The sequence below is a fragment of the Plecotus auritus genome (assembly GCF_963455305.1).
Source record: "Plecotus auritus genome assembly, chromosome: 12".
Lineage (NCBI taxonomy): Eukaryota > Metazoa > Chordata > Mammalia > Chiroptera > Vespertilionidae > Plecotus > Plecotus auritus.
Genome location: NC_137778.1, coordinates 5,147,105 through 5,166,179, shown reverse-complemented (window position 1 = coordinate 5,166,179; position 19,075 = coordinate 5,147,105). Strand labels below are relative to the sequence as shown.

The 19,075-nt window shown below is 53.7% G+C and overlaps 1 protein-coding gene across 1 annotated transcript; it reads left to right on the top strand.

Annotated features, from left to right (window-relative positions):
- Nucleotides 1–214: 214 nt before the first annotated feature.
- Nucleotides 215–17,884, top strand: ACP6 (acid phosphatase 6, lysophosphatidic). Its single transcript, XM_080648278.1, has 10 exons — nucleotides 215–983; nucleotides 8,010–8,138; nucleotides 8,249–8,379; nucleotides 8,622–8,701; nucleotides 11,158–11,245; nucleotides 12,024–12,156; nucleotides 13,157–13,254; nucleotides 15,439–15,534; nucleotides 16,854–17,019; nucleotides 17,687–17,884. The coding sequence occupies exons 1-10, from the start codon at nucleotides 765–767 to the stop codon at nucleotides 17,828–17,830; spliced, it is 1,284 nt and encodes a 427-aa protein (XP_080504404.1). The 5' UTR covers nucleotides 215–764; the 3' UTR covers nucleotides 17,831–17,884.
- Nucleotides 17,885–19,075: the final 1,191 nt, after the last annotated feature.

Genomic DNA, 19,075 nt, shown 5'->3' with positions numbered 1-19,075 from the left:
CTGCTTCCAGGACTTCGATGTAATCTACTACACGTGCTAGACCCAACACACTGCCCTCCACACCCAATTCTATCACTGTCCTCAATTCCTACTCTACCCGCCTGGCAAACTAGCGGATTCATTCCCGCTGCAGCGGCCACCAGTCCTGGAGAAAAGTACCAGCGGGAGGCGGGCGGGGCGCGGGGCCCCCTCCGCGCGCAGCCTTGTGGGAGTTGTAGTTCTCACAGCTCAACTTCGGGACGGGCGTCGCCGCGGGACTGGTTCTCCCGTGCTCCTCCGCGCGGCGTCGCGGGGAGCGGGTCCGGGAGCGGGTCCTGGCTGTGGGCGGCGGTGGGTGCAGGGTGCTTGTAGAAAAGTGGAACCCAGCAGTCTGTTGGGGGGTCGCTGTCGCCAAGGAACTCAGGCTGGTTCCTGTCCCTTCTAGAGTGCGGGAGGCCCAAGTTGGAATATAAGTTTAAGGTTCCGAGAGGCGAAAGACTGGGAACTGAGCCCCCCTCCCCCCGCCCCGCCCCAGGCTGCAGCTGGAGCGGCCGGCCCCACGCGGGTTAAAACTCCCAGGGAGCCCTCCTGCTCGCACCTGTTCCTTACCCCACTTTCCCACCTGGGGGCCCAGGTCTCGGAGTCGCAGCGGTCCCAAATTGGGGGGCTGGATGTGCGCGCCCGCTGCTTCCCGGGAACTAGGGGGCGGCTGCTGAGCCCTGAAGCCCGCGAGTCGTGTGCGGCCCCGGCCGCCTCCTTTCCGAGGGCAGCGGAGTGGCTTCACCATGGTCACCCGAGTCTTCAGGGTGCGCAGGTGGGCGCCCGCGGGCGTCCTGGCCTCGCTGGCGTACTGGATCCACCAGCGGCGCGTGGCCCTGGCCGAGCTGCGAGGGGCGGACGGCAAGCACCCCGTCGACCGGAGCCTGTTGGAGTTGAAAATGGTGCAGGTGGTGTTCCGACACGGGGCGCGGAGTCCGCTCAAGCCGCTCCCGGTGGAGGAGCAGGTAAGAGGTGGGGCGGGGCGGGGGCTGCTGGGGCCAGGACTGGGGCCCTGCAGAGGCGGGCCAGGCGCCTTCTTGGGAACACACCTTTGGAATTTTATCCTCTCAGAGCGGGGTTCGGGCTTGGACCAGACAAAGTGAAAACAGCAGTCGCCAGTTCATCTCCTGGCTCTTGAGCAAAGAAAGGTGCTGGTCTGGAGCCCGCCACCGCTCCACCACTGGGGCTTCCCGGGCTGCGGCTGTGCAACTTCCCGTGCGCCCCTTAAGGCAGTGCCCAAGCGCAGTTAGTACTGCGCTGCTTCTGGAGCCTGTACATCGCCTCGGGATCTCGTTAAAATGCAGATTCTGATCCAGCACGGGTGGCTAGGGCCTGAGATTCTGCATTTCTAACAAATATTTGTATGACCTCAAGTACATTGAGGGTGAAGTGCATTTCCGTTTTTGACCGTTTTTTGAAAGCTGTCAGAGTTGCAGCGACCTTTGTGACAGGAACCACCCTAACCGCGATCAGAGTGGGTAACAAGCCCCTGATTTGGGAACAGCTTGCTCAGGGTTCACAGGAGACCGTGTGAGATTTCCCTGAAGGCTTTTTGGTAACAAGTGCAGTATCTTGGGGTTCTTTTCTAGTTGGGGTTTCTAAACCTATTGGGGAAGGGATTTGAGGTAGGAAAAAAGTTAAAAATTGGTGACTCCTGTGGTTCTAAGGTCTTAAAATACACCTGATCAGGAAAATTATGATTAAAGCACACATTATTAGCTTTTTAAATACTCACCTTTTCTGGATTGATTTCTTGGGGAGAGCCAGTGAAGGTCTCTGACCTCCCATGGCAGGAGGGCCTGGGCCTGAAGGACTGACTGGCTTTCAGTGCAAATGACTGTGCAACCTGAAGCCTCCGGCCCCAGGCCTCACTCTCACCTGTGGAGGCATGTGCATTGTCAGCCCTCCAGGTCGATGGATGTCCAAAGCTGGTGGCATGCTCTTCAGAGTCGCTTTCCAGAAACCCTTCGGGCTGTGTCCTCGCATTGTGCACTGAAACCCGTTTTAAAGCTGGCCACGGATGACGGCCAACCTTTAAAGCTCTTCCCACATGAGTAAATCTTGTGTGGCACTTAATTCTTCTACCGGCTTTCTAGTTAGCCTTTCAATATGGCTGTCCCACTTTCTGATGCCGGAATTTCTTTTCTTCCCCCCTCCATTCCTTCCTCCCCTCCTTCCGCTCTCCCTTTTTCTTTCTTTTGCAATCCCTTACTTTGCCTTTGTATATTAGGTCACTACATTTTCCTTATGATTTTGCACATTGCCCATCTCTTTGCACTCTCCCTTATTTGTGCTTGGTACAGAAAAACTGGAAAATAACATATAGGAAGAGAGGACTCATATTAAAGACAAAGTTATGAGGAGTAGCAGAGAACAAAAGTCTGAATGTCTAGGCCTGGACTTTAGTGTGTACAGTAATGTACTCCCTGGAGAACCTAAAATTTTTTTAGTTTTTTTTTTTTAAGGGTTTCTCCTCAGCTGGGTGTGTGTGATGGGTATCTTTTGCCTTTATGCTGCAGTTGTAGCTCAGGAAGAATGCCAGCTTCATCCATCTTCTGTCTGTATAGCCACGAAATAATGGAACATCCGAGTCCATGGCCTCACTTTTCAGTTCGGAAAGGCAGTCACCTCTCCTACCTGCGCACATTCTCCAGACGTTAGGCCGACGCACTAAAGATCTTTGGTTATCTCGCATGAAGTCTTGTGCATACAAGTGGGGGTGGAACCAGCTCTCTCTGAGCTACGAGCTGGTGTCGTTGGCCTGCTATCACTTGTTTTTGGAGCTCTTCTCTCAGGTTTTCTTTTCAAGATCCGATTTATCAGAGGTTGTTCCTGGGATTTTCCAATCTTCCTGGTTCTATTAACTATAGACAGAGGGACTGCCTGACAACAGTTCTAAAACTAAAATTGCCTTTGGTCGTTGTTTCCAGACTTCTGACTGGTTTGTAGATAAACATGTAACAAGTCGCTTCATTCAGTTATCTCAGACACCCTCAGAAAGGAGCGTTGTGTAAAACTAGGTGTTTTATTGAGTTGTTTTCTGATGGCTTGAATGGCTGTGACTTAACTTGTCTTCCTTTAGCTCTGCTCTGGAAATAAAACTCTGGAACTTGATTGGCCTCCCCCCGCCCCCCCCCCCCCCCGATGGTCTGATTGGATCCAAGTACATATCCAAAAGACAAAGTTGTCCCTGCTTTTGTGTTTCCCTCAGCTCCCCTCTAGACGGTGGCAAAGTGGCCTCCAATTCAGGCAGGTTCCTCGGGTTTTGTAACATAAAATGCAACCTATCTCAGCTCCACTGATGATTGAGGCATTTGGTTCTATATTTACTTAATATGTAAATGAGCTGGAAAGCATAATGTGGTCTTATTGTTGCTTCATTCCGAGCCACAGCTCAGCTAAGCGAAGGGTGTTCAGGAAGCATTGCATGAAGGATGTGCTGGTCAGTTTATTCATTCCTTGGAACCGTGGTTCTTAACCTGGGGGGACATCGGACTCAATTGGGGAGCTTTAAAAAACCTGATGCCTGGGTTCTCTCCCAAAGACTCTGATTTAATTGGCCTAGAGCGGCGGTCGCCCGCCAACCGGTGGTCCGCGCACCACTGGTGGTCCGTGAGATCCGAAAGGTTGGCGACCGCTGGCCTAGAGCATCCAGACATGGAAAAGGCTTCTCTGGTGAAGCTTTAGAAGGTCCTGGACTGGGCAGCATTAAAAAAGGGCCCACCCCTAGGAGATCTGGATGTGATTAACTCAGGTGGGGTTCAGACATTGGTAACTTATTAAAAATTTCCCAGTGACGCCAGTGTGTGGTCAAGCCTTAAGACCATTGCTTTATTCTAAAAGTCCACACCTGGAAGGTGTGTGTTTCGTTTTATGTAGATTTTTCTTTTACTCGAAATGTGGCATATCGATGCCAGAATAGTATTGTCTTCATGGGAATATGCTTTGGTGAGATGCTCTCTTTCTGTGTTGAGGAAACAATGAGAAACTGTCCCGCGGAACTCACTGCTGTGACTACTGAAAAGATGTCCGTTATAGTCCTCTGTCCTCTTTCCGGGGAGGAAATGTATGTTAGCATTCGAAACGGTGATGGCTTGCTTTTATCTCTCAGCTTGTCTAGCTGATCATGTTTCTCCTTTCACCAAAAAGCCAGAAAGCTTAGTGTTGAATCGTGGCCCACCTACAACATATATGTGGATCTTCAGGGTGTGCGTTTTTGAGTAACTTTATCACTGCATCCACTTCTTTTTGTTCCTGTGCTGTTAGCTTTTGTCTTTCTTGCTTACTTTGAATTGGTTGTCTAAGGCAGGCGTTCTCAAACTACGGCCCGCCGTGGACATTTATCCGGCCCGCCGGGTGCCGCTGCCTGTCCTGCTTAGCAGCTGACTCGTCACGGGCCCGCAGTGCGCATAGGAATTTGTTCATAGTTTTTTTTTTAAACTATAGTCCGGCCCTCCAACGGTCTGAGGGACAGTGAACTGGCCCCCTGTTTAAAAAGTTTGAGGACCCCTGGTCTAAGGTTTTACTCTCATCTGCTTTAAGTTAGTTCTTGAAAATGGGGTATAAATAAGTAAAATTATAAAGTTAGTCTTTGCCACTAACACAGGAACAGAATGAGAGTGTATCTGTGGGGTGGACATGATGTATGGAACTGATGTGCTGTTCATTCTGGGAAATCTGAACACGTGTACTCTAGACGTGGCATGACCTAGATTTTCAGGAGCCATTCCCGGGAAACACCAAAGGTCCTCTTTTGGAGACTGTGCCTAACGGGAGATTTCTTAGGCCGACCAGGCCCTGTGGGCTTGGTGTGAGGACCTGCGCTGGACACGGGGCTTACAAGGAGGGATAAGTCAGTCTGGGCTGTGAAAACTACAATGTGGTGACGGAGAAAGACTCACATTCCAGTTATGGGGCTGTGCAGGAGCACTGGGGACACAACAGAGGTATCTCAGTCTTAAAATGTCCCAGACTGAATCAGCTTGTCGCTATTCTTCTGTCTTGGTCTTGGTTTTAGTCAAGAAGTACTTCCATTACCCTTGTCACCTTAGACACCCGGCTCAAAATCAAAGTGGCTTTTATTTATTCTTCCTTGTTTACCCACCAACATAACTCCCAAATAAATCTTTTAACTACTCACTTGCCAAGTTTGACTCAAATGTCTTGCACCACTCCTTCTATTCCTGCCGCCTCGGATGTGGCCTTAAGCTCCATCTCCTGTGTTGCAGACATCTTGAAATTGGCTTCTCCGCATCCAGTCTTCCCGTTTCGGTGTGATCTGTACCTCCGGCTTCCAAACTATTTTAGGGAGCCGGTGGGCGAGGGGGACGCTGCGTGGCTGGGGCTCTGGGTTCCCACTCCTGCTTCAACTAGGGAAATTCCAGGTTTTGCCTTTACATATACAACCTAAAGTAAACTCCATGTGGCATTTACTAATTAAGAAGTTTGAAAACTCCCAGGTTGAGGCAAATCAAACTACTATATCTTTCCTATATACACATTCTTCACCATTGCTCAAGCTTTCTATGTTCAGAGTGGGGCAAAAGTAGGTTTGCAGTTGTGAGTACACGAAATACAGAGTTTATCCTAGCATTATTATGTATTAGTTATTGTCTTATTTTCCATATGAACAGCTGTAAACCTACTTTCTCCCCACCCTGTATTCTTGAATTCTCAATACCATTCTCTCCTCTTACCCACTTTGTATCTCAAGTCCAGATCTTTGCTTGTCTAAATCCTGTTCGTTTCAGATGCCATTCTTTCCATGAAACTTTTCCGGAATCCCTGGCCCAGAAGAGAAGGCCTGTCTTGCCTTTGAACTACTGTGGCCTTCCTTTGGTTTCCTGTGGCACGTGGTTTCTATTTTAGTGCTGCTATCACTTACATTCATGGCTTGCTGTCTCTGCTAACCTGAAAATGCCAAAAGGCAGGTCATGTATCTCAATCTTGGTATCTTCCACAGGAGCCGGTGGATTGCTGGAGCTATTAATTGTATCTATTGGGTGCCAGGCCCTTTGTTGGGCATCCCAAATGCAGAGGTCGTAGACGACCCAGCCTCTGGTCTCAGGAAGCTAAATCTACTGAGCAGGACAGCCTGGTAAAGGAGGTCTTCTCATACAGTTGGGCAGAAGCCACCAAGAAAAGCCACCGAGGCCTCTGGGAGCTAGGGGCCATGGTCATAGCTTCTGGGAAGGTTTACGCTGTCTTATGGGATGAGCAGAAGTCTTTCCAGATGAAAGAGAGAAGAAAATTCTAGGTAGAAGAAGCATGAGGCTAGAAGGCCAACAGGTGTGAGAATGGTGCCATGGGAGACCAAGTTGTGTGGTTGAGAAGCATGTGTGGGGCAGGGAGAAGAGAGAGGGGCAGGGGCCGTCACGCCCTGTGAGCTCTTGATGGGTTTTATGCAGGAAAGTGATAACATCAGATCTTGGATGCGATCAAAGAAGGAGCAGTGATTACAAGATAGTAGGAAGAAGGTCTCCGCTCTGAACACCCCATCTTCTGATACCAGTTGCTACAGCACCAGCAGGGGAAGAGATTCCGGTGCTGGGAAGTAGGTGCAGGTGGGACTGAGGCCGTGCCTTCTGGAAGAAAGGAGAGCTTCCCCTGTACAAAGAGAACCGGGGACTCCTAGCGGCACTCTCCTGGGATCTTTCTGGGAGGGAGTCCAGATAAATACGATCATATGGGACATAATAGGTTTTCAAATGTTAGTTTTAAAACAAAACAAAGTAATGGGAAATTGAATTAAATATTGTTCTTTTGATTGGAAGTGCTGTAGTAGTTCGGGTAAGACCATCACTGAAAACTGGAGTAGTCACTGATGGGAAGTAAGACTTGTGTTATCACTGAACCTGGAGAGAAGTTGGATGGGCAATGCGGACAGGAGTCCCTCTGAGCAAGTAGGGAAGCAAGCTGAGGAGAGATGCAGGGGAGCAGCGGGCACGGCCTGGCTGGGAGGGGAGGAGAGCGGCGGAGGCAGTACAGCCGGGGACGGGGCTGGACCGAGGCGCAGCAGTCCTAGAAGGCCAGACGCTTCTCTCGTGAAACATTAGGAAAAGCTCCTGGTGCGATAAAGTGGTGTAGGGGCGGTTATGTAAGGATGGGCTGTGGGTGCAGGGGAGGAATCTGTCAGCTGTGCCTCAGGTGGGAAGGTTTGTACTCTAACAGTGAGGTGAACGAAGATCACTGGAGTGACTTTCTCTAGCTAGTGGTCCGCAGGCATGGTGGGTCAGCGCGTAGAGTCAGAGATTTGACTTTGGGGGCCACGTGTGATGTTTTGAAAACCATCACAGTACGGTTGGAGCGGGAGCCAGATTGCAGGCAGTGACGGGAGATGGTGAAGAAGTGGATATTTCTGAGAGGGCAGCGGCTTGTTTGAGGAATCGGATGAAAGGAAGGGAAATATGTGGTGATTATAGGACATTAAGTAGAGGCCTTAAGGGAGGGCCATAAAACCTGCAGGTTGATTCCTTACCAATTCTTACAGGTATATGGTCACTGAGATTATATTCACTCATTCACTCATTCACTCATTCATTCACTCATTCACTCATTCATTCATTCACTCACTCATTCACTCACTCATTCATTCATTCATTCACTCATTCACTCATTCACTCATTCACTCATTCATTCATTTACTCATTCACTCATTCATTCACTCATTCACTCATTCATTCATTCATTCACCAAGTGAATGAATTTACGTCAGTCCGGACTTAGTGCCAGCCTCTTAACAGTGAAGACTAGTGGCAATGACAGGGCTTGGACTAAGGACACCTGCAGTAACACCGGTCTTCTCTTCCTTTAACTGGAGCTGGAGTCAACATTTCCTCCCTCCTCTCCCACGGGAAAGCTGCAGGTCTAGTGTCGGTGTGATTCCGGCTGAGTGTTCCAAACGCTGCTGGATGTGAATGCTGTAAGTTTCAAGAACCTTCTAAACAATGGGTCTTTTCGGTGTGTGTTCTGTGTGTGTGCCGTTACCATAGGTAGAGTGGAATCCCCAGCTACTGGAAGTCCCACCCCAAACTCAGTTTGATTACACCGTCACCAATCTTGCTGGTGGCCCGAAACCACATTCTCCGTTTGACTCCCAGTACCACGGGACCATCCTGAAGGTGAGCCACGCCTCCTGCCCGGGGCAGCCCCTGCAAAGCTCTGAGGTCTCCTCGGGGCCGGCGCAGGCTGCAAGGTGCTTCCTCTTCCCTCGGGTTCTCCCCCACCTCAGGGGGGCATGTTTGCTGGCCAGCTGACCAGTGTGGGCATGCGGCAGATGTTTGCCCTGGGAGAGAGGCTGAGGAAGAGCTACGTGGAGGACATCCCCTTCCTTTCGCCAGCCTTCAACCCACGTGAGATCTTGTGAGTCCCTTGAAAAGCGGAGGTGGCACCAGTGTAAGGTCTGGAGCAGGAGGAAACCGGATTCCCACTCTGACCCGAGGTGGTTGGGGCAGTGACCCTCCTAAAACAATCCTGTGGGACGTGGTCATTGGCGTCACATTCATGGGCTTTCGGGTGCCTCCCCGCCCGGAGCTCTGTGGTAGGTACTGGTGTAAGTAATTAAAGCTTCCCTTTGAGCACCACGGCCTTCTTGTTTCTTCCAGTGTTCGTTCCACTAATATGCATCGGAATCTGGAGTCGACGCGGTGCTTGCTGGCTGGGCTTTTCCAGTGTCAGAAAGAAGGTTCGAATTGGAGTCTAAACGTCAGCCCCTACCCCTGGGGAGCTTTTTCTTCTTAATCCCAAAGCCCCCGCCCCCTTCCCTGGTGCCTGTTCCCCGGGCCTCGCCTGCACGCGTGGCTTCCGTGGCGTACCTGCTTTAGTGGCCCTTCTAGAATGGGCTCCTGCCTGGCCCGCCTCACCTCCATGGCCGCAGAGTGAGCCAGCTGCTCTGCTGGGGCTCTGCCTCCTGCCTCCTGCCTCCTGCCTTCACCTGCACAAGCTGAGGAGGCAGCCCTGGCGGTCCTGTGAGCAGTGGGGGGCTTTTTGCTTAGGGGAGACACTGCTGAAAGGAGGGAGGGACCCTGCCTGGGACCGACGCCCGTGCTGCTGCTCTGGGCTTGGTGGTCAGCCGCACGTGACCCAGGGCGCAGCACCAGCACTCGCTCGCCTTGCCCAGTGAGAACATCGATGGAGTTTGGGTTTTGACAAATTCAGCCAACGAGGGATCGCAGCGAGGGGTTCCCAGCCCCGGCCCCACCGAGGCCGCAGCTATTACTTCCCTCAGGCCTCCCCGTACTGAGGACTCTGCCTATCAAACGAAGCTGCATCTCGTCACGTACAGTTGATTCAAATGTACATTTAGTGGCTGGTGTGAGTTTCGGCTCATCGTGACCTCACTAATATTAAAATACGACAAGGGTGCCATAAGCCAGAGGCTCTGGTTATTTGGTGCAGCTTCTTTAGCAGCATCTCAAGCAGATGTAGCATTTCCATCCGGCTTTTAAACGTGTAGGTAAAATGCCGGAGACCTCCAGGCCAGAGGAGGCTGGCCTTGCTCCCAGCTGGGGTGGTGGTGCTGCTGGTTCCGGCTGAGGTTGGCTGACGGCCCCAAACAGCCTGTGTCTGAGGAACACACAGCACACAGGATGGGCTGCCCCTTACTTCCGGAGCCCCTGAGCTTCGGAACAGCCCACAGAGCCGGGCCTTCTGACAGCTCTTCACTCTCTCCGCTTCGGGAAGGCGGCATCCTCTTCTCATAGACGGAAGGATGGCTGCGGTGGGAAAGCTGTCCTTGGTGGCAGGCTGGTCTGCAAAGGCCCGACGGAGGCTGCCCCGCTCTCAGCAAGGAAGGGATGTGTCCTCAGCCTCTGGTGTGGCTGCTGGGGGCAGCTCCCTGCGTGGGACCCAGCTATCATGGGACTCCCACTGGACCGTCATGGCCACGTCAATACCTTGACCATATCAAGGGGCTTGAATAGACCAGAGAACCCCACAAGGGTTACGATGGATAGAAGTGGTGCAACTTTGGGAGGTTGTTTCAGGAGTAAACGCTTAGAGAAACCCCAGAGGGCTGTATGTGGGCTAGGGCAGTGGTCGGCAAACTCATTAGTCAACAGAGCGGCAAACCGCGGCTCGTGAGCTGCATGTGGCTCGCGAACCGCAGTTTGCCGAGCACTAGGCTAGGGAATCAGGCTGAGGGAGACGTCGGAGGTTGCTGGTCTGTCCATGTGGTCAGTCATTCGGTAAACATATATTTGAGTGCCAACCCAGATGTGCCTCATTTATCATACACTGGAGGTCCAATTTCCAGACCCCAATACCAGATACCAGATAAAAGTTATCATATTATATTTAAGGTTTAAATTACACTTATTCTAATTTTAACATTTAAAGCACTTACATGCACCAAACATTATTCTAAGAGCTTGGCATTTATGAACTCGCCTAATCCTTGTAATCACCCTGTGAGGCAGGCAACCTCGTCATCAATTTACAGACGAGAGAACTAAGGCCCAGAGAGGCGACGTGACTTTCCCGGGGGCACAGAGCTGGTGGAGGGTGGAGCGGGACTCACCCTGCGGTCTGGTTGCAGGGCCCACACTCTTCACCTTCATGCTCTAAGACACGTGCCTCTGGAGAGCCCGCGGGTCATTTGACCAACGAAGTGTGTCTGAATTGACATTCCGGTCTAGTCAGCACAGCCTGCCTTTCAAGTCCTGGGGTCTGATGATCACTAATTTGGGAGTAATAGTTCTTTGGGGCCTAGACTCACCTAATCACTCCGCAGATTGACCTCAGCCAATTCCAAAGAGCTGCTGATGGGAGCTTTTACCATCAGAGGTCAGGCTTGAGCTCTGCAGACCGGGCAGCTGCCACAGGCCCCTGCCAGGTCTGGCGCGGAGCAGAGCATGCGGAAGTGTGAGAGGTCTCTGAGCATCGGTGGGAGGGAACACAGCCTGTATGCGGCCCAATAAGACGGGTTGTGCCAAGGCTGCTACTTGCCTTCTCCATCGTCAGACCATAGGGGCGCTCCTGTGGGCAGGGCCGGGGCCTGTGAAGGTGCTCACTGTCCTTCGGGAGTGACCTCGATGGCCTACCTGCTGGAGCGGCTCTGTCTGTGTAGACAAGAGAAGAAGGGGAGGAGAAGCCGGGAGGAGCCAGCTAAAGCCTCTTCCTGCCTGTGCCCCCTTCCTCCAGGACCCGTCGTCATCCACACTGACGAGGCGAGCTCTGAAGTCCTGTACCCCAACTACCAGAGCTGCTGGAGCCTGCGGGAGAGAACCAGGTAGCTGCCCGCGCCTGCACACTGGGGGCCGCTCACACAGGGCCGCAGCCTCTCCTGCGTTTCAGCCAACCTCGGCCACCTGCCGGCTCACTGCCGGGGGAGGAGGGTGGGGCTTACACGCAGGTGCGACGCTGTGGCCTGGAAGTGCGGATGCGCTTGCTCACATGGCAGACTCACCATGAAGGGGCAGCCAGCCTGGAGAAGCACGTGCTGGGCTGGAGAGGGTACATCGGCCGGGTGTGGCTTCGCTATCTCCATAGCATTATTCTCTCAATGATGGCGCTCTCAGATGGGGAGGCGAAGAAACTAACAGGTTAACACGAGATGATCGAGCCAGTCATCGAACTGCAAATCCAGGCGGGCAGGCAGAAGACAGACTTCTTACCAGCGTGCCCCCCTGTGGGATGCTTGGTTTGGGCTGATGGCGCTTCGCAGTGATGGGCTATACTAAGAGGACCAAGTGTGTTTCACAGGAGAAAAGAACGCTCTTTCCAGGCAGGCCTGGGCTGTGCTTGCACTGTTCGGGGTACAATAAAAGAAGATGCTAGAGTGGGATTTGGAAAATCCAGGCTTTTATTCTAGCCCTGGTACTTGCTAACTTTCACAAGGCATTTCTGACCTCATAGAGCCTTAGCTTGCTCATCTGTAAAATGGGAAGAATGACAGCTAGCCCCTATGAGTTGCTGAGGGTTAAATGAGGTTCCCAGTGATGAATGAGATATGCTTTGTAAACTGTTAATCACTGTACACTGTAAGGGAACACTTTATGTTTTGGCAGAGGCCGGAGGCAGGCTGCCTCTCTGCAGCCGGGAATCTCGGAGGATTTGGAAAAGGTGAAGGAGGGGATGGGCATTGCCGATAGTGATGGCGTGGACTTCTTCATGCTCCTTGACAACATGGCTGCTGAGCAGGTGGGATGCCCGTCCTTGGGCCCTGCGGGTGGGGGAGTCTGGCGTGGGCACCCGATGGCCTGGCCCCTGAGTGGGAACTGGGTGGAGGGGAGTGGGTGGAGGCCTCTGGTTTGCAGGCAGCTGTGAGGGCAGGGGGACCATCAAGGGGCCTCATTCAGGAGCACGGACATTTAACTATCGGGGTTTCCTGAAGCACGCTCCCCAGAACACCCGTGATGTGAGTGCGCTATGATGCGCAGGGTGGGGCGGGTGGTGGGAAGGAAGGATCCTTGTCTATACATTTTGGAGTCCCTGTATATCGGATCTGTTTTGGAACAGTGTGTGTGCACATCAGCATATTAAAGAAGCTGGGGAGCCTGTAGTGAGGAGAGCTGGTTCATCATTAAGTCTGTTTTCCCAGACTTCCTGAGCCATAGAATTTCTTCTCTAATAAGCACTGAACGCTGCCCACTGGCAAGTGCTTCTCAGATTCAGACGTCAGACCCCCCGGCCGTGTAGCCCAATCTTCCTTCTCTGGTGAAGATGACGGTGCCCTGGAGCCGGAAATACACCCGGTGCTTGGGTGTGAGATGGGTGTGAGGTCATAAGACAAGCGTTTGTGAAGTATTTATGCGCCATACTTTCTGGAAATCGTTTTGGGGAAAATGAAGGCCATGAATTACTTGCCTTGTATTTTATTCACCATTTTTTTCTTTCAGAGTTAGAAAAAGTACAAACCTTTTTCATTTGGGGGTAAATGGGGAGCCATCAGAAAGGGAGGAAATGCAGTGTTTTCCTGGGCCTTCAGAGCTCTAGGAATAGCTTCCATAGGACCTAGAGCACATAGCTTTCTGGGCTGCGAAGCCCCCCACCCCAAAGGACCTCCCCGCCTCAGAAGGCCTCCCCTCTCCCTCCCAGAAGGCCCTCCCCGGGCCCTGGAGGCTCCGTGGAAGCTGACCAGCTGCCAGGCCCCGTGAGTGAGAAGCACTTCTCTCTAAGCCCGTACCTGCGGCCCTTCCAGGTGCACGGCCTCCCGAGCTGCCCGGCGCTGAGGAGAAGTGCGCGGGTCATCGAACAGAGAGCCGTGGACACAGCCTTGTACATGCAGAGCGGAGACAGGTGAGGCCCCTGCAGCAGTGAAGTCACGCTTGGTCAGCCTCCCCGCGTGTGGGGAAGGGGCTCATCGGACCGCTCACACCTGCCTGCTGGCGGCCTGTGCCCTGGCAGAAACCACCCCATTGTGCAGGCTCGCCGCGAGGTTCCCCTAGGCCAGTGGTCGGCAAACTGTGGCTCGCGAGCCACATGCGGCTCTTTGGCCCCTTGAGTGTGGCTCTTCCACAAAATACCACGGCCTTGGTGAGTCTATTTTGAAGAAGTGGCGTTAGAAGAAGTTTAAGTTTAAAAAATGTGGCTCTCAAAAGAAATTTCGATCGTTGTGCTGTTGATATTTGGCTCTGTTGGCTAATGAGTGTGCCTACCACGGCCCTAGGCGGAACTGGATGGAGCTGGGCACCTCGCGCTTCTGTTCACCGTCACCCAGAATCGGAAGCCACCTCTTGACTGAGTTTCCTTAATCACTGACATTCCTTTTGCTGAAAGTTTCAAAGGATTTGGGGTGCGGGCGCTGAAGTAAGAATAATTATTGCTCACTTCATTCATCACCTCACAGTTTACAAATCATCTTCAAGTTCTCGCTGTGAGATGGGGCCCAAGTCCTGGCTTTATAGTTGAAGGAACTGGGCTCAGCAAGGGACAGAGCCAGGCCTTGGGCCCAGACCTTCCGACTCCCAGTCCGTGTTCCCTCCATGTCACTGATGCGTAGGGCTCTGTCTGTGGAAGGCCTGCTTCCTGACAGTCAGCGTGCAGAGCGTCTCTGTTGGCACATGGCAAAAACCACGCTTTTGTGACTGGCTGAGCACGTTCAGCTTGCACGCAGCGTAGGTGACTTGGTAGAGGAGGCGATGGGAAGCAGAGGAACAGGCCTGGGAAGACAGTGGGAGGAAGAAAGCAGCTAACATCTCGAGGATTTGCGCAGTCCGTGGTGTAAGAATGAGAGCCTCTGCCACTTCCTCCCACTCCGGTCTGTGTCCCCTTCCTCACTCACACGGAGCACCGGCAGGCTCCGGCCGCACCTCGCAGCTTGCTCCCCCATCCCCCCCCCCCCGCTTGTCCTTCCACATCTGTTCCTGAAGTGGCCCACCAGACTGCCCTCCCTGCACCCATACACATGCCTGTGCACATACACACACACACCTTTAGTAAATCCTTCAGGCTTTGTGGCCTGTGCTTTATCTGCTGCTGCTCACCTCTGCCCATCAAGTGTGAAGGCAGCCAGGGACGGCGTGCCAACAGGGCACAGTGAAGTTTTATCCGAAAAACGGGAGGTGGGCTGGATCTGACCGGCTGCGTAGTGTGCTTTCTCCTGGTGGAAAGCCCTGTAAGTGAGACCTGGTCCTTTCTCCTTTAATTCCGGTCAGTCCTGGTTTCATGAGAGATGTTTCTACACTCACGGTGCCTTCCAACGTGGCTTGGCCTCCACGCTTCCTGGGAAGTGGATGTTACATACCGTATTGGTCGCCTGCTCCTCTATTGCTTTAACGTTCTTTGATTTTAAAGGCGGCCGTTTATCCAGTCACATGAATAAGAGCTGGGCTAAGCCAATCACGGCAGCTCCATTCGCTTTTGCCGGCGATTGGGTTCTGGGAATTCTGGGAGAGGTGCTTTTTCTTTGTGATAAAACCTGAGCGGCACCAAAACCAGGTCTTTGGCCGCTTACTGGCCCGTTTGCTGCCTTGTGACCAGCCTGGGAATGACAGTGGCGGAGCCACGGCGCCAGCCCTGCGAGCAAAAGAACACGACCGTGAACTGCTCACCCAGATCTCCGTGAGGCAGGTGCTCTGGGCCGGCCTCGGAGGCTGCTCCAGGGAACTGCTAGGACGTGGCTCCTTGGATGGCTTTTCTCGGGCCCCTGGGATGCCTGGCAGTCATGCCACCTGCCCTGGCCAGCTTTGTTCTTCATTCCTGGGGGCCTCGTCCTGTGACTTGTGCTGCCTGCCCTGTCCCCTCCGCCCTCCCACCCAGGTCTGTGTCCTGGGCTTCAGCTGTTGGGAGCGTGTTTGCGCAGAGAACCCTCGAACCCGCGGCAGCGCCGCTCTCTCCTTCCAGCCTGTCGCTGTCCCTCGTGCTTGACGTTCCTCTGTCTCAGTTCTGTCCGACTCGGCCTGTGAGGCCCGCAGGGGCAGCACCAGCCTGGGTTCCCTGTGCCGAGTGACTGCGGGTGCTCGTGTTCTTTCCTGGCCGCAGGGAAAGTCTTCAGATGGCGGTAGGACCATTTCTCCACCTCCTGGAGCGCAACCTGCTGACGGCCGTGGACCCTGCCACGCCCCCCGGCAGCCACAGGTACGCACAGCAGCTCAGCCCTGCCGCTGAGGGCAGTGGGGCCTCGGCCTGGAGGGAGGGCACCCGGGTCTTAGGGGGCAAGAACCAGGCTGTCAGAGACTGAGTGGATGTTTCAGGGGCCACGAGACCCAAAGACGTTCACGTTTTTGCCTTTCTTCCTGCTGCACCCATCCTGCCATGTTTTGAAATTTTAGCTAAAGAACCCTAAATTAATTTTTCTATTTTTTACTAATTGAACATGTGTCAGAGTAGCTAATTATGATATCACTGATTTGATGTTATAATAGCCCCAAACAAAGATAATTGGTTAATAGATTGTTTAGTTAGAGCACCGTCATTGCGGATGGAAGGGGCTGATACCACTCGGTTTAAAATGTTGGCAGTGGCTCACGAACCTCCACCACCGCGTGTGCAGGTGGAGGCCCAGGAAGGGACCACGTGTGGGATACTGAGTGTCCTGTGCCCTTGCTAAGCCAAGTGTGGTCTGCGGGTGGCAGCTTCGCCACCGTCTGGGCTTGTTAGCTTCTCGGGCCCGGCCTTACCTACTGAGTCAGAATCTGCGTCCTAAAAGGATCCCAGGGGAGAGGCAGGGGACAGTGAGTTCAAGCAGGAACATCAGGAACTTGGGCCAAGATTTATAATAGCCAATTGTGGGCCTGCCCCTCCCTGTCCATCACAGTCCCCATGGCGGCCAGACACTTCCTGCAGCCTTTGCTGCTCTGCCCTGGGCCGTGTCTGTAGAATCCTGCAGGACCCAGTGCTGGTCCTCTCCTTTGGGGTCAACAAATAAAATCCTTGGTCTTTCCCAAGAGATAGATTTAAGGGTCAGACAGATGTGGCTTGAAATAGCAACTTTATTACTAATCAGCCATTTGGACAATGTGGTGAGGGCCAAGCAGGTGCATTAATATTCCTTTGAAAATGAACTTAATTCCCCCAAAATGCAAGCGTCCCCAACTAGGAGAAGCCTTGCTCTCCTAACCTCATCACACGGCTGAGAAAGAGGAACATTGGCTTAGGCAGGCGGGCTCCCGAGAGGGGAGGAAGGGCCCAGTGTCATCTCTGAAACTCACCAGGGAGGAGCGGGGGCGTGGAGCCCGAGGCAGGAGGAAGCCAGAGAGCCACCCCAGCCAGCGGGGCCCCTGCTGCCTGGAGGCAGCTGTGGGAACAAGGCTCCTCCCACCCTCCGCTTCAGAGGGGTTCTGAGCCCGGCTCCCTGATTTCCAGACGCCCCTGCTTTCGGAGGCCAGTGTTCTGCCTGGAGAAGGCAGGCCCTCCGGGTGCCGAGAAAAGACATGCGAACTGTTTCCTTGTTGCAGAAAGCTGTACCTCTACGCGGCTCACGATGTGACCCTTCTGCCTCTGCTCCTGGCCCTGGGGATTTTTGACCACAAATGGCCACCGTTTGCTGCTGACCTGACCATGGAGCTCTACCAGCACCGCGAGTCCCAGGAGTGGTTTGTGCAGCTCTATTACCATGGGGAGGTAAGACCCCGAGGTGGGTGGGTGGCTGGGCACCTCCCCGCCCCGGCCACCTGATCCAGCACCAGGTCTCCCTCCTCGGGCCCAGGGGAGCCTCACCAGTACATCAGCTTTCTGAGGCGCGCCAGGCGACTGTGGCTGTGGCCCGGGGCGGGCAGACTTGGCCTGTAGAGCAGCAGTTGCCAACCGGTGGCCCGCAGGCCCTGGTGGTCCGTGAGGTCCCAAAGGTTGGCGACCGCTGCTGTAGAGGGAGGCAGGAGCGTGGGCCTCACCCCAGTCCTGTGACAGACGCTTCCGGGAACAGGGCACCCCTCTTCCCAGCGTGCCTGCGGGATGTAAAATCCTCCCTGAGAGCTTGTTTTGAAAGTTAGTGATGGCGTCTGGGAGGGACGGGCTGTCAGCACGCTCGCTCGGGGCCTCGGCTGCTTGCGCAGGTGGCTGTGGGGCAGAGGCTGGAGCAGCCCAGGGACGGGCCCCGAGCCCCTCCCCGCTCAGGCCGACTTGCCGTGTCTTCCCATTCAGTCCCGCACACGGTGATTGCGTGACTTTTACGAGCAGGCCGGTGCTCTCACTGGGAGGCTGGCCGAGGAGCCGGCTGCCCGCTCCACGTGTGTGATGCGGACTCGGGGCGGCGGCCTGGCCTGGCTGAGCAGGTGCCTCTCTCCCGCAGGAGCGGGTGCCGCGAGGCTGCCCTGAGCAGCTCTGTCCACTGGACACGTTCCTGGACACCTTGTCAGTTTACACCTTAAGCCCAGAAAAGTACCGCACACTCTGCTCGCCGGCCCAGGTGACGGAACTTGGAAATGGAGAGTGACCGCTTATCCAAGCGGATGTGTTGATTTTAAAATAAAACGCCCTGCACAGTGCCTGTCTGTTGTGTTTGGGAAAGGCAGGAGCAAGAGCGAATCTGCTTCGCCGTCGCTGGTGTTGCTCTGTGGTTGGAGCGTTTCCCACACCCTGAAGGGTCGTGGGTTCGATTCTCCCTCAAGCACGTGTATCTCAGTTTCGGGTTCACTCCCCACCCCCAGTTGGGCGGTGTGCAGGAGGCAACCAATTGACATGCCTCTCTCACATCGATGTTTCTCTTTCTCCCTCCCTCCCCCACTCCCTCCTTCCCTCCCACTCTCTCTGAAAAGCAATGGAAAAAAATATCCTCAGATGAGGATTAACAAAAAACGGGAAAAAAGAGTTAATGTGCTTTAGCGTAGGGTAAGGTATTTCCTTCCTGTAGGTGATACCAAGGTCACTTCTTGAAAGGAGAAGCAGTGTGATGTTGAGACCAAAGGACATTTCCTAGGCTGTGGCCTGATTCCCAAGTCCACAAGCATCTGCCTGTGGCCTAGGCCGGGACAGTGTGACCCCGTGGAGGTTCGTGGCTTTGGACTCCAGTTCTTTTTTCTTATCTCCATTTCACAAACCTCCACTGAGCACCTCCTACGAAGTGGTCACTATGAAGGCAAGAAGTTTCCATCCTCAGGTTGTGTCAGTCCAGGGGGAGGCGCAGGTAAGTACATCCGTGGAGCCAGCAAAGTGTGTTTCATCTGTGATGAGGTATATCAGGAGCTGTTTGGGTTCAAAGAAGAAACCCCTGGCCCGGTGTCAGAGAAGGGGGAGGGGGCGTTCATAGGTGAGCAGGAGGAAAGGCTGGTAGGTAAAAGGTTAGCTGAAGGTCGGGCCTGCGGGGCAGGAAGATGGAGCCAAGCTCTGGAGGCCCCGCAGGGGATGCTGGGAGGCGTGGCTTCTGGTGCTGGAGCTCCGAGTGAGGACCAGGGCTCCACAGTGGAGGCTGGATCCACTCAACATAGAGCTCCACCCTTAACTCAGCGCCCAAGGGTACCTGTCAGTCCCCCTATTCCCTTATCCATTTCCGCATTCTTCCTCAGAATCTGTTTGAAACAGCCAATCCCTTTACAATCACAAAGCCTCTCCACTCCCACCCTCCTTTATGTTGACACTCGCAGGACTACTTCTCAGCTCAGGTTTCTCTTCTGAGCTGCAGACACTCCTGTCCACTTGGATGTACCAGAGACACTGAATTTTCCATGTCAGAATCAAACCT

Excerpts from the sequence above, each read along its gene's own strand:
- ACP6 (XM_080648278.1), top strand. The coding sequence starts at position 765 with ATGGTCACCCGAGTCTTCAGGGTGCGCAGGTGGGCGCCCGCGGGCGTC. Across the intron at positions 8,702-11,157 it reads TTTCCAGTGTCAGAAAGAAG|GACCCGTCGTCATCCACACT; the intron begins GTTCGAATTGGA and ends CCCTTCCTCCAG. Across the intron at positions 13,255-15,438 it reads TACATGCAGAGCGGAGACAG|GGAAAGTCTTCAGATGGCGG; the intron begins GTGAGGCCCCTG and ends TCCTGGCCGCAG.